The sequence below is a fragment of the Hemicordylus capensis genome, chromosome 1 (genome assembly GCF_027244095.1).
Source record: "Hemicordylus capensis ecotype Gifberg chromosome 1, rHemCap1.1.pri, whole genome shotgun sequence".
Classification (NCBI taxonomy): domain Eukaryota; kingdom Metazoa; phylum Chordata; class Lepidosauria; order Squamata; family Cordylidae; genus Hemicordylus; species Hemicordylus capensis.
In genome coordinates this window covers 279,757,789-279,771,321 of record NC_069657.1, presented here as the reverse complement: position 1 = coordinate 279,771,321, position 13,533 = coordinate 279,757,789, and the positions used below count along the sequence as shown (strand labels likewise).

The 13,533-nt window shown below is 42.8% G+C and overlaps 1 protein-coding gene across 13 annotated transcripts in view; it reads left to right on the top strand.

Moving 5' to 3' along the window:
• Positions 1-13,533, top strand: part of LPIN1 (lipin 1) — a 125,815-nt gene that overhangs the window by 89,777 nt on the left and 22,505 nt on the right. For 12 of the 13 annotated variants that reach the window (XR_008313745.1, XM_053285629.1, XM_053285624.1 and 9 more), the window contains 5 exons: positions 120-227; positions 4,736-4,865; positions 6,654-6,972; positions 10,068-10,161; positions 10,960-11,150. Coding sequence is in view for 12 of the 13 variants with exons in the window: in XM_053285629.1 (XP_053141604.1) it covers positions 120-227; positions 4,736-4,865; positions 6,654-6,972; positions 10,068-10,161; positions 10,960-11,150 (842 nt within the window). In the remaining variant the exon portion in view is untranslated. The remainder of the gene's footprint in view (positions 1-119; positions 228-4,735; positions 4,866-6,653; positions 6,973-10,067; positions 10,162-10,959; positions 11,151-13,533) is intronic. The other variant, XM_053285625.1, reaches the window with a different exon arrangement.

Genomic DNA, 13,533 nt, shown 5'->3' with positions numbered 1-13,533 from the left:
TGAAATCTGAGTTTTCAGGGGTGCCGGAGAGCATCCCAACAGTCTGGATTGATTGGAGCATACTGTGAATAATGATGCCTAATTTTTTATCTCTCTTACTTGTACACTACACTGTCCAGTCAACCTCTAGCTTGTGCAGGGAGGTCCTCTTATCTTACTGTTCCAGCAGATGGAGGATTATCTAGTTCTTGCCCTCATCAGTCTTCTCACTATCCTGCTACAGACAGGTAGAACAGCTACTCTCCCCATTTTTTAGGAATGGTGGTTAACCTGTTAATCCTTTAACAGTATGCAAATGTCAGACTGATCAAATACTGCTTATTACTAACTTAGTTGCTGGTCAAGAAATTGGGGGGAGGTCGTACTTAGGGTGGTTGCTTTTGATCCACAGCATTAATTGTCTAGAAACTGAAGACCTGCATTCACAAATTTGACTAGTTGGTTATTATGCACAACGCAGTTATTTCTGGTTTCCTTGCAGGTGAATATCTCCCCTCCCCTCCCGGTCCATCTCTCTTTTCCCCTTCAGACTGTTCTGTTTGGCCTCTCTCTTCTTTTCCTTAGGGACACCCCTTGCCCATGTTGGGGTCCACCCACTGCCCCCTGTTTTCTCTACCTTTCGCTCTCTGCTGACCTCTTAAGTCCCTATATTCTCCAACACTGATTTATGTTGCTGACCTCTTTAGTCTCCCTCTTCTCCATTGGCCCCCATCTGCCGGGCCAGCTCCTCTGAGGCAACAGAGCTATCGGTGATCTTTGTAGGCACAGGGGCTCCAGTGCAAACACAGAGTTCTCCAGCTCGCAAGGACTTCCTCATTTCTTCAGTGAACAGGGCAGCTCTGTACATAACAAGGTGACATATCTGCAGAGTTCTCCATATGGGAGTGTACATGGGGCTCTAGCTCAGGGTAAGAGAGTGCAAGAGACAGAAACGTAAATAGACATTAAGGAACACCTAATTTTACATCTCTGCAACAGCAAGATGCTCAGCATTTTAAAGAGATTTATGGTTTGCCATTCTTAACATGTGTGTCCAGCCTTCTGTTGAAAGTCAATATATACACTTCTGTTTCTTTCAATGAACTTTAATTGAATTAATGTTGGTTAAATATATCATTTGCAGACTGCCTAATTATAGGCAAGCACACTTTTTAATGAAAGTTGATTTAAAAGCAAGTCACAGTTGTGCTGAATTACATAGGAGAGATTGACGCAAACTCCCCAAGACTTCCCTGCAGCATAAAACACGGTCATAACTTTCAACAAAGCAAGATTATCTTCACTCCAGTGAAGCCAGGCCACTGACAGTTCTCTCCTTGACAAAGCTACTGGAGGAAACTCCTATCTACCTTGATTTATAGCCCTACTCAGATATTATATTCAAAAGTTGTATTGTGAATGTACAGTGTACACAGGTACAGTTGTTCATGCATTATGTTGAACACAGGTACAGCAGTATACTTCCTATCATTTGAGAGGCCTGTACCCAAGTTCACTGTTAAGTGAACTTAGTACAGTCATTTACATAAAAACACATACAAGTGTACAGGCATCTGTACGCTTGTACAACATAATGTCTGAATAGGGCTTATGTTTTAATCTACTGAGGTAGAATCAACTATATTTGGCTTCTCTGAGATTTTCTGAGCAAACAAAAGAGGCAGAAATGTGGTGGTGGTGAAGTTGTTTTCATATCTGCTAGCGAGTAGCAACTAGAGGCTTGAGATCAAATCCAGCCCCCTGAGTACTTCTAGCTAGTTGTCAGCTCAGAAGCAAGAGAAATATATGGGGGGAGTAATTGCTGTGGCAACAGAACTTGCTGGCAGTCCATTTTGGCACATGGGTGAGGAAGTCTGGCCTAGTTTCTTTCATCCACTCCTGAACTAAGCTTTCCTGTACAACTGGTTGCTGACCTATATGCTTCTGTACTGAGGGAAATCGATAGGGAGGCTGAGGGCCTTTCTCTTTCTCTCTATTATGCAAAAGGAAGTTCCTTCTTTCTACTTGGATCCTGTACATGTTTAGGTTCATAGATTCTGCAGACAGGAAGCCATTTGTTCATGGTTCCCCAGTGCCTGTGATTTAGAAGATAAGAGTATATTTCCTGTTTGTCGTGTTGTGAAGCTGCCAGGCATAGGCTGAGGTCCTTTAAATCTTCCAGAAAGTCAGTAGATAACAGAGGCCTTTTTAAGGGATGACATTTGAGTGGAGCCTCTATTATTGAAAGAATTATGGGCATTTTAAAGTGTAAGTGTGTGTGTGTGTGTATGTGTATGTGTATGTGTTGGTGATTATGACATTTCACAGACACCCAGTCTGTAATTAATTTGGAAGGAGCAGATTAATTGTGAATTGAACTCAAGGCTAGCAGAGGTGCGATGGGCTGAGAGGCTTCTCTGATGACATCAGGTATGCTAAGGAGCCTACAGGCTTCTTGGAAGGCTCAAGCCGCCTTAGCCCTTTCAGGCCCATTTTTGACTGTTTGGTTGTATGTTGGATTTTACTGGAGCAAAATGGACCACTAAAGTCCATTTTATTAAGAACGCCCACAGCACATAATTCCATATTTCTTTAGCAGCTCTCATGCCAACAGAAGCTTAATCTAAGATCAGACAGGACTAATGGAAATCTTGTCGTTGTGCTTCTTCACTAAATAAATTTATCTCTTCTTCTTCCTGTCTGTCTGCCCTAGGTACCTACTATTTTTCAAACTGAAATTGTAAACTCTTTGAACAGGGACAGTATTTGTTCCAGGGCAGTTCTTAACAAAGGAATTATAACATCATTCAGTGTCCATAACATTGAGGTGTATTAGTGTTGAGAATTAGACTGCCACCTTGGTTATTCTCGATCCAGATATCCCCTGCTTCTAGCAACTCCGAGTTCTGGTCTCCTTTTTTACGCTGTATATTCTGATGGATGGATGAACAACCGATAGGTGATCAAGTCCTTCAGGTGTTCTTGTTGAATGCCCAAAAACCCTCATGGAGTTTTTTGAGTGTTCAAAATGAATGCTTAAAAGACCTGTCTCATCCTCTTCCCCCAAGGGGAAAAAAGGGGATGGGCAGCAGACAATGGGGGACTCCCATGAAGAGTGGGGTGGTGGGTGGGGCTCAATAGGTGGCCCATCTGCCAGCAAATAACATGCAGAACCCCCTTTCCCTCTAAGGCTTTCATTGGCTGCAAATGATGCAGAGAGGATCATTTCCTGCTGGGCATCATAAAGCTTCTATTTCAGCCCATGATGCCCTGGCAGGAAAAGAGGCTCTGTTTGCCATTTGCTGTTGGTTTGGCTACCCACTGGGCCTTTCTATGCTTCACTGGAGTCCTCCATCATCTGCTACCCCATTTTTCTTCCCTAGGTGAACCCCCCCCCCATTTTGGAGAAGGGGTTATAGGGCAGTGAGGGCTGAGCAGGCTATGAATGAAATGGAAGTGGGGATCTGCTTGAGTGGACTTTGTTTCTTTTGCTTCTACTTTCCATAATTCAAGCAAGACTGCCTGCAGAGTCAAGCACCTCTGCTTCAAGTTCTTGTTGCATCCATATCCTCGTCAATTAGTGATTTCATGCGAATTTTTGTCTAAGGCTGATTCGGGTGCTGCTGGTTTGCTGAATTATTCTTGGGAATGCACATGTGTCTGCACATGTGCCACAATGTACTGAGTCAGTTGGTACTGCATGAATCCAACTTACCAAAAGACCTGTACACTTTAGAGTTCATGTGGATGGATTCCTGTGCCCTTTTTCAGAGTTCAGGAGTTCCTGCATCTGCCCAGCTATACATGCATGTTACCAATTTACAAAATGTGCCTTCAGAAAGATAACATGAATCAGCCTTTGTTGACTTCATTCAACAAAGGCTTGGAGTGTGGTGCGGGGTGGATGCAGGTTTCCAGAGAGCACCGACTTGTGTTATGAAGATGTGTCCCTAAGGGCACTTGTTTGCTAGTATACATCCCATTTAGACTGTTGGGATTTGTTCCTACTGGAAATGATTTGATTAGCAAGCCAGAGGTGGCCGGTTCGACTTCCCAATGGTATGTTTCCTAGATGGTGAGAAATACCTATATCGGGGAGCAGCGATATAGGAAGATGCTGAAAGGCATTGTCACATACTGCGCAGGAGAAGGAAATGGTAAACCCCTCCTTTATTCTACCAAAGACAACCACAGGGCTCTATGGTCGCCAGGAGTCGACATCAACTCGATGGCACGGTTACCTTTAAATGTGCATAGGATTGCTTGAACATTTCTGTTGTATCCAATAATCAATCATCCATCAAAAAGAGAGTCCTAGGGTTTTCCCCCCCTGTTGCATGAGCTCACTTTGCTGCCACTGATTCCAATAACAACCCTAACATGAGCATCCATGGTTGCAGTATAGTCTTTACATGCATATAAGGCACTGAAAATATATTCAGATGTATTGTATCTGTGCCCGGTCAGAATAAGTGGACCTTTTAAGTGCTTTTTAATCATTCTCAGAGTATTAGGATTGAGATGCATGGTGTTTGCCATTGCTGTTGCCTTCCCATCTAACTTTGCATTTTTGGCTGCCTCTTTGCGACTGGATAAAACCTCTGTATCTTATTATAGATTTGAAATATATTTGGCACATTAGGTGCAAATTGACACAAATGATATACTCCTAATGCATAATAAAACAGCCTGAGGTTATGCATATATTTCGCCAGTTTTAATGTTTTTTTCCTGCTCCCCACCTCTTTTTCTGCAGTCCTTCAGGTTCACGGCCTGACACTCCTAAAAGTGATTCAGAATTAGTCAGTAAATCATTGGAAAGGGGTGTCCAGAAGAATAATCCACAAATGCACTGGGACTGGGGAGAACTACCTCAAGCCACAAAGGTATGAAAATGTAAAAGAAATATTATGATAAGATATCTTCAGCTTTACTTCAGTTTTTAGGGCTGATTAGCATAAGCCAACAGAGCTAGAAAGTTTGTAGCTGGATATATTCTAGTTCTTAGAGCTGATCTGAAATACCCTTTCCATTCTCTCCAGCAGAATCTCAGGTGGAGAAAGTGGGAAGCCAATTTTCTGCACTTTTTCAGGGATGGGAGGGCTGAGAAATTCTGATTATTTTCGCAGATTACTGACAACCCTATTTGAACTGTCCCAGTGGCAGCCTATTTTGCATGGAGGAGTGGCCATTTTGGCCCTGCCTCACTTGGGTGCTGTCCCCAGGCCAGCCCTGCACAACCGCACAGGGTCAGAAAGTCAGAAGGACCCCTAACTGTGTGATTTAAATTATACTTTAAAGAATCTGACCTGGTCCTCTGTCATGACCAGTGCTGGTACAAACGGGCCCCATCTGGAGATGGCAAAAGCGAAGTGAGGTGCATTTGGCATTTTCAAGGCATGGGCATGGAAAATTCATAATTTTTTGCAGGAAGATTACCGGTATTGTCCATTGGTTTATACACACACACACACACACACACACACACACACACACTGTGTTATGCTGCACTGGTGGAAAGAAAGGAAAGAAAACAAAACTCTGTTTAGATTCAGCAATATGTTAGAGCATTAAAAAAAGAATCCAAATATTATATATGAATATTTTAATATAATAGTAATAAAACTGTATGATCTGAAAACACTGTCCAACTATGCAAGAAATTATAAAACTGGATCAGTAAAAATATAACTATAAAACTAATACAAAATGATCACTGAGATACACTCTGTGTTAAACTGGAAAGTCCAGTAGTTTGCTGCAAAATCACTGATAAGATGGAAGAAGTATGGATGAATATTCCCAGTATTATGCTTTAACTGAAAGATGAATCATCATGTCGTGACTTTGCCAGCATCTGATCACTCGTTTGTTGTTGCCAGATGCATTTTGACTATATCAAGTCTTCTTCATTGACAATTGTCTGCTGTTAGTCTCCATCCAACCCAAGGATTGGACTGCTGTTGGCTTCTCCCTTCAGCATTTTTTGTGGGAGGCAGCTTACCTTTGGTTAGCAGTATTGTCTATTCATTGTTGTTGTTTTAAATGACGTTATGGTGCACTGGTGTGTCTCCTCCCCCCTTTCCCTTTTTAGTGTATGCTGTTCCTTTGCAGACAGTGGAAGTGCTAGACCTCTTCCTAGCAGCTAGCTCCATCCATCCACCATTCTTTCCTCCCCACCCCCAGAAGTCCTTTTGGAATGATGCTACATACTGACATAGTATCATTCCAGGGGCATTCTGGGAACAAAAATGGAGCTGGCCACCAGAACAAGGTCTAGTGCTTCCAGTGATGCTGTTCCTGCTGCCACCTACAAAAGTACAGTGTAAAAGGTAGAAAAGGAATAAGCAATATAACAACTGCTGTTGCTGCCACCAAATACCTGCAAGCCATCTCCCATGAAACTTTTGAAGAATTTCTCTGGCACATTCACTGAATTGCTGAGACTGGCTGCAACTCCCTGTCTAAGGAGTGCTATACTCAGTGGCAAACCTGGGTTTGTTGCTGTGTTGTGTGAAGCAGTCCTAACTCTGACTTGACTATAATGACAACCATGCAGTGTGGCATGAAAACAGCCAGTTGGTCTCTCCCCATTCAGAGTTACATAGTTTCTTCTGGGAAGATCTTTTGAAGACCAGCTCTTTAAATGGGTGTGTTTTGTTTCTCCTCTTTAGTCTACCACTATGCTCAAGCCCAAAGAACCCACCACAGTGACTGTGAATATGTCTGAAAGCACTCATTTCCGCGTCATTCAGACTAATGCTTCGGAGGAGCATAGTAGTGCATCTCCCTTGCCTGTCCTTGGACAGGCTGATGCTGTGATGATTCTGGAAGAAGCTGAGCTTCAGGCAGCAGGAACTGAGATAAACGAACTGGATATAGAAAATTTAGGGGCAGCTGCCCCCCCACTCCCTGCCAGTGAAGAAATAAAGCAGACTACGGCATACTTAATGCAGCCAGCAAACAAAACCGATTCTCCCTCCAGGAAAAAAGGTATTAACAGCTGCTTTGCTCTCCACATTGCTTACATTGTTTTATTTGGCGGTGGGGGGGGCACAGGCACTAGAAATGTTGAAGCACCTAATAAAGAGAGACATTTCTTGAGATAATGAAGAAAGCCCACTTGCCTTGTATGTAAACAGCAGTGTGGAACAGCAGGCCTGTTTGTAGAGAGGTCTTTCATTGAGAGACAAAGGAAGAATGGGGGATCTCTTCCTTGGCCTGATCCAAGGCAATCTTATGAGGAGTGGGGGAGCAAGGAGAGAGGGATTGTGTGAGGGCAAACTACAGCTGCCTGGACTTCTGCCAGAACCTCCAAACCAGCTGATTGGGCAGCCAGTTGTACCAGGATCTGAGATTCACAAAATCTCCTGAGAAATGTGTCAATTTCTTATCAAAACTGTTTTTAGTTTCCTTTGAGTTTCTTTGGATGTTTTGTCCAAGTAGAAACTTCCACATTTGCCTCCAGTTTTACTTTAGATGGCATTTGGTGTCTGAGGGAGATGCAGCTATCCCCCCGCCCACGCTTCCCTTGGAATTCCTCAGATATCCTGTCCAAAAAAAACCCTAACATTTGCTTCTAATGTTACTCTAGGACAAGTTCAGTGGAAGCCCAGAATGTAAAGCAGCCATGATTTCTCAATTAAGTCTTTTGAATGGGTTGCTTGTATTGCAGTATGTGCTAATCTTGGGTTCCACAGTCTGGCATCTCTTGATTCCCTGACTCCAGGAATTTTCAGATGTTCACATTCTAGGAAGCGGCCCCCCCCACCCGGCGTGCTTGCTTCAGTTTATGTGGTCATGTGCTGTAGAACTGTACATAGGTGAAAGTGAAAGTTCTCTGGTTAATGCACATATCTCCCAATGTTGTACATTCATCACTGGTGTGAAAGGAGCTCATTCACAGGCCGCTGCACATACATAGGATGCCTCCATGCTGTTGGGAACCCTGATTACCTCAGTGTTCCAGCAACATAATGTACATATCAGGCAGTATAAAAATATGACTAATAATAACATAATATCACAAAGGGAAAGAAACCAAGCTAACCCCAGAGCATGGCAAAACAAAAAGCTTCTAACAAAGCACTGCAATGATAGTAAAGAGGGGGTCAAATGGGCCTTCTGGAGTAGGGCGGTCCACAATGTGAGCTCAAAAGGCCCCGCTAGACATCATCGCCAGTTGCACTTCTGGTCGGTCTCCGAGCAGGGCCCCCATTGCTGACCTCAGAGGGCACACAGGATCATGTGGGAGAAGGCAGACCTTTAAACACTCTGGTCCCAAACCACTTAGGGCTTTAAAAGTGATCATCAGCTCTTTGAACAGCGCTCAAAAACTAACCCCACATTACTTTGGACAATATTGGATATCATATCCTCTAAAATATGGGCTTGGGCCAAAATCTTGGGTGCAGCATTTTGCAGCACCTGAAATTTCTGAACACATTTTAGAGGCAGCCCCTCTAAATTGTGTTTGTAGTAATATATAAGGCAGTACACATGATCATAATTCGAGTAGGAGATGCCCCTTACCCTGATTCAGGAGCTGTGTGTGCTCCTGTTTGTTGATTGTGTGTGGGTTAAAACCAAGCTTAAGAACATAGGAAGCTGCCTTATACTGAGTCAGCAAACAAGAAAAAATAAGACCCCTACCATACTATGCACAAACCATAAGATAAAGAGCATGCAACAACTTGGTCCAGTATAATTTTATAATCAAAGATATTCTCAACATAAGATCAAGCAAAAGATAACAATTGGAAATCACATAGATGACACTCGGTATATTGCATTGGAGAAATGGTGAAGTCCATTGTGTGGAGAGTAATATAGTCTGTTACAAACAAGTCCACACATCCACAATGGTGACCCGGTGACCTCTCTTTTGATGTTAGTCTTTGTCGAGTGGAGAACAGTCTTAGAAAAATGACAACACTGATCCAAATGCTCCAAAATCCAACAATGTGTATAGCCAGCTAGAAAATTCACTGAGAGAACCAAGTTATTATGACATTCGAATAAGGTACAAAACTTTGGAACTTGGAACCTTCTGCATGCAAGCCTGCCGGTGCTCTGCCCAGAGCGGCCCCATCCCCTAAGGGGAAGATCCTACAGTGCTCGCATGTAGTCTCCCATTCAAATGCAAGCCAGGGCAGACCCTGCTTAGCACAGAGGAGAATTCATGCTTGCTACCACAAGACCAGCTCTCCTCCCATAAGGTTGGAGGCACCTCCTATAATTATGATCATGTGATCATAACTGGGTTAAAACCAAGGTTGGAGGCATTGTCTGTGCTCGTCTGCCAAGCAGTTGCTGGGTCGAATGACTTTTCCTCCTACCTCATTCAGCAGCTGGATACATCTGCTGGATAGAAGGGAGCCCTCCGACCAGCTGCTGCTTACCACACACTCATGGAAGAAGCCTCCAACCTTGGTTTTATCCCACACATGATTGGCAAATAGGAGCATGCACAGCAATAACAATATCCTCTCTGCCTCCAATAACTTGCAAGCTCAGAAGGTGTGTCTGAATAGTGCCCAGGTTCAGAAACGGAAAATAATTAAGTCCATTTAAGTAGCATCACACTTAAAGGGATTTAAGCGTCCAGGTCCATTGACTTTAATTGTGCTTAAAATGCTCAATTCTCATGCTCCCTGTTATACTGAACACACAGTGGGGGGGTGGTATTGTGCCCCACTTGCCACTCTTCTAGGTGTCAGCCACTGCTGCACTAGCACAGTGCTGGTCTGGATGTCAGCAGCTGATCGATTCTCATGTCTGAAATTTCTGGTTTAGTACCCTTAGTTTAACACCGAGCAATTCATGCCTGCCTTTGTTAGCTCCTCCTGTAGCACTGCACTCTCGCAATACTGCATGCTGGAAGGATTCTCCTCTATTGAGAAGACAACCTTGATGGAGTTATGGGCTGTTCTGGGTTCCTGTAGAAATAGCTGCCTGCCAACGGATTGACTGGGCATTCTTTTAAAAACACAGAGGCAAGCAGAATCGGGAGGCTTCCTTAGAGGAGAAGAGATGACTGTGTGTTTGGTTAGACTACTTTCTATTAATATTTATTCTGCATTTTGCAGATAAGCGAAGCCGACATCTCGGTGCTGATGGTGTATATTTAGACGACCTCACAGACATGGATCCAGAGGTTGCTGCTCTCTATTTTCCTAAAAAGTATGGACAGTATAAATTAACATTTATGTCTGGTCTCACAAATTACATTAACGCACATGGCCAGGAGATCATTTCCTGGTAGTTGTCACAATGTTAGGGTAGCATTTATTTTTGGGTGACTATTTACTATTATTTTTTTAATCGTATGGTTTTCCAGGGGGAAGACAAATTATTCAGGGAATCTGATTCTTATCTGTTTGTCTTTTTTTGCTGTTGTTTAGTGGATATGATTTTTCCCATTTGACAGAGGTACTCTGTCATTTATAGGGATGAGTAAACCTCAGCAATGGGTGTATGTATTTTTAAATTGGGATGCTTTAACACATTTTGCAGATTGACACAAGAAAAATAAAGGACAGGCAAGGGCAACTTGTTCAGCATAAAGAATGTCCAGAAAAATAACTGTTATCACATTTTCAAATTTACCTCTGCAGCCATGCAGTAAATGTGACTTTTTAAACACGAATGCTTGTTCTTGAGATTCTGATAAGAGTATGCGGTATATCCAAATAAGTCTCAGAGATGCATGCTTATAAACAGTGCAGAGTCTAGTTCTGATAAACAGGAATGCCAAGGACTCCAGGGTGCAATGAGAAGTGTTGGAGAACACAGTTTGTCTAATATGTGCAAGTAAGCAGAAAAATTGTTTTGTGTGGCATCTGGAGATACTCAGCACAGTTGTTGTTACAGTATCAGAATCCAGTGTCTGATACAATTTTAGTTTTCTAACTTGAGGAAATGTGTTAACTGTATGAATTGGGAGGTAGTGGAGGCAGCTGATTGTTCTTCTCTCCTCAGTGGCGAACCCACTGCCCATTCAAAGACTGTGAGTGAAAATGGACCCCGCTCAGCAAATCAGTCCCCTCAGTCAGTTGGAAGCTCAGGTGTTGATAGTGGTGTTGAGAGCACCTCAGATGGAATAAGAGACTTGCCCTCCATTGCCATTTCACTTTGCGGAGGACTGAGTGACAACAAAGAAATATCAAAAGGTATGCAGAATGGCCTTATACTTTTTTAACAGTGCCTTGCTGTTTAATACTCAGGCCCTGTTCTGGAAAACTGCACACTGACCTCTTCTGGCTGTTGTGTGGTAAGGCATAATAGAACATTCCCTTATAAAGAATGTCCATTGCTAGCTGCAGTTAAGGTTAAATATTGGATTTGGAACACTGATTCCCCCCCCCCCCCAGGGGAATCATGTGCTTGTTTCCTGCGACTAAAAAACAAAACAAAAACCTTCACATGTTTAGAGTTTGTGCAAACATACTTTTAAACAGAACTCCTTGTGGTCAGGGCCGGATTAACATAGTAGCAAATGTATCATTTGCTATGGGCCCCGCGTTTTCTAGGGTCCCGCACGCCTGGCTTGAACATCTGCCCCTTCTTTCTGCTCTCTATTTGGTGCTCTCTGCTGACTCTCCTCATTGCCTTTTGCTGCCCATTTTCATCTCCGGCATCGTTCCCCTCGCTCGAGGGCGTTTAAGCAAGGTCTTCTTGGCACCATGGTGTTGATTGGGTTATCTATTATGTTAAGCAGCACGGGAGGGGAGTAGTAAGAACAACAATAGGAACAGATAGCTTGCAAAGGGGTCTCAAAGATAGCTTAATCGCCAGGGAGTTGGTCCTTATTTGTTTAAACTGTAAAAGTTTTTTAAAACATACATACAGAGAGTAAAAGAAATAAAAGCAGTTTAGATTAAAAAACAACTAACTATTAATGCCGGGTGGAAGAAAGGAAGCTAAAGAAGATGCTAGTTGAATGTTGCCAGCATTTTCCAACTGACTGGGAGAGGGTAAAGATAAACAATGAGAACGTGTACCTTTAAGAGGAAAAAGAAAGCTGGAAGCAACTCAGATGCACGGCAAGAGGAGTCTCAAAGTTTAGTGGATCAATTGAGGGGAGCTTATATCATGGTCTTGTTGAGTAAGGTCACTTATATCCTCCTTTAGTATCTAGTGCTGTTGGGAGGGAATTTGTGATCATTGCTTTTCAAGGAACTGCCAAATTTAAGGTGAGCTCCTTTCCTCTCCTCTAGAACTGAAATAACTACTGCTGCGTTACCAGCTTTACATTGGGATGCCTGTTGAAATTGTCCAAAGATAAACGGAGGCTGCAAACCTAAACACACTTACTAGAGAGTAAGGCTCATTGAGTTCAGTGGGACTTACTTCTGAGTAAACATGCTTAGGGTTGCACTGAATGATTTGTGCATTTCCTCCTTTTAATATTAAGCATGTTAGTGTAATTTAGATTGAAAGAGGCTGTGCCTCCTGCCAAAAGATTGTCTTTTGGATACTTCTGTTTTCATGGAAGTTGCTAATGCACCTCATCATAATCACATTCATTTGCAATGCATCAACTATTTTAAATATACATCTGCTTTCCTGTCAGGCTTGCACAAGAGGTTAAACATATATTCTTAATATTGTCAAATGGCCCTTTTAATGTGATGGCTGCTGGGATCCAATATGTTCTGCACACATTGGAATCAAACATCCGTTGTTGTGTGCCAAAGTTGCTAATAGGTTCAGATTTCTCAAAGTACAGAATTCCTGAGAACCTTTTAATTTAAACATTCAGAGTTTTGTTCCCCACCCCCTTTCTCTTTGTGAAAATAACTCCAAAGGAAAACCCACGGTCAGGAGTCACAAAAGTGTGTGTGTGTGTGTGGGGGGGTGTTTTGCAAAGTTTGTTGACTGGCTGGCTCAGCTGAGTGGAGGCACGGAGTTGTTGGTGGGGGCGCACTAGGCAAATGAAATAATTGAATTACTTTACTATGCAAGTAAATAATTTATGTTTCAATATTTATGTGCATTTTTTAAATTTGGGGCCCCTTCATAACATATGCTACAGGCCCCACACTAGCTTAATCCGGCCCTGCTTGTGGTACTTGATCCCCTGGAGTGAAGGCATTTCTCCATATTTACTATGTATTTGACATATTTACCAGCAATTCAGATGCTGCTCCACCCCCCTCACCCAGTTTTCGGGTGGGGTGTGTGTTTAAGTGCAGCACGAATCTCTATTAATTTAAACGGTATGTAAAAGGAAAATCTATTTTAAAGAGTTTCAAAATGCTCCAGGACCTGTGTGTGACATCACAAGGGCCAGCTAGCTTTTGCTGCAAACTGGCTGAACTAGTTTTACCTGAACTCAATCCTTGACAGGGGATTATACAGTATGTATAGAATGTCATGAATGTGTTTCTACAGCGACTCAAACAACGTATGTTGCTGTGTACCCTAGTGAGCTTACCTTTTCCAAGTGAGTTTTCCAAGCGCTTCCAAGTGAGTTTGGTGCTTCCAAGTGAGTTGCCACTTGGGTGAGTTGCCATTTGGTGCTTCCAAGTGAGTTTTCCAAGTGAGCTTACC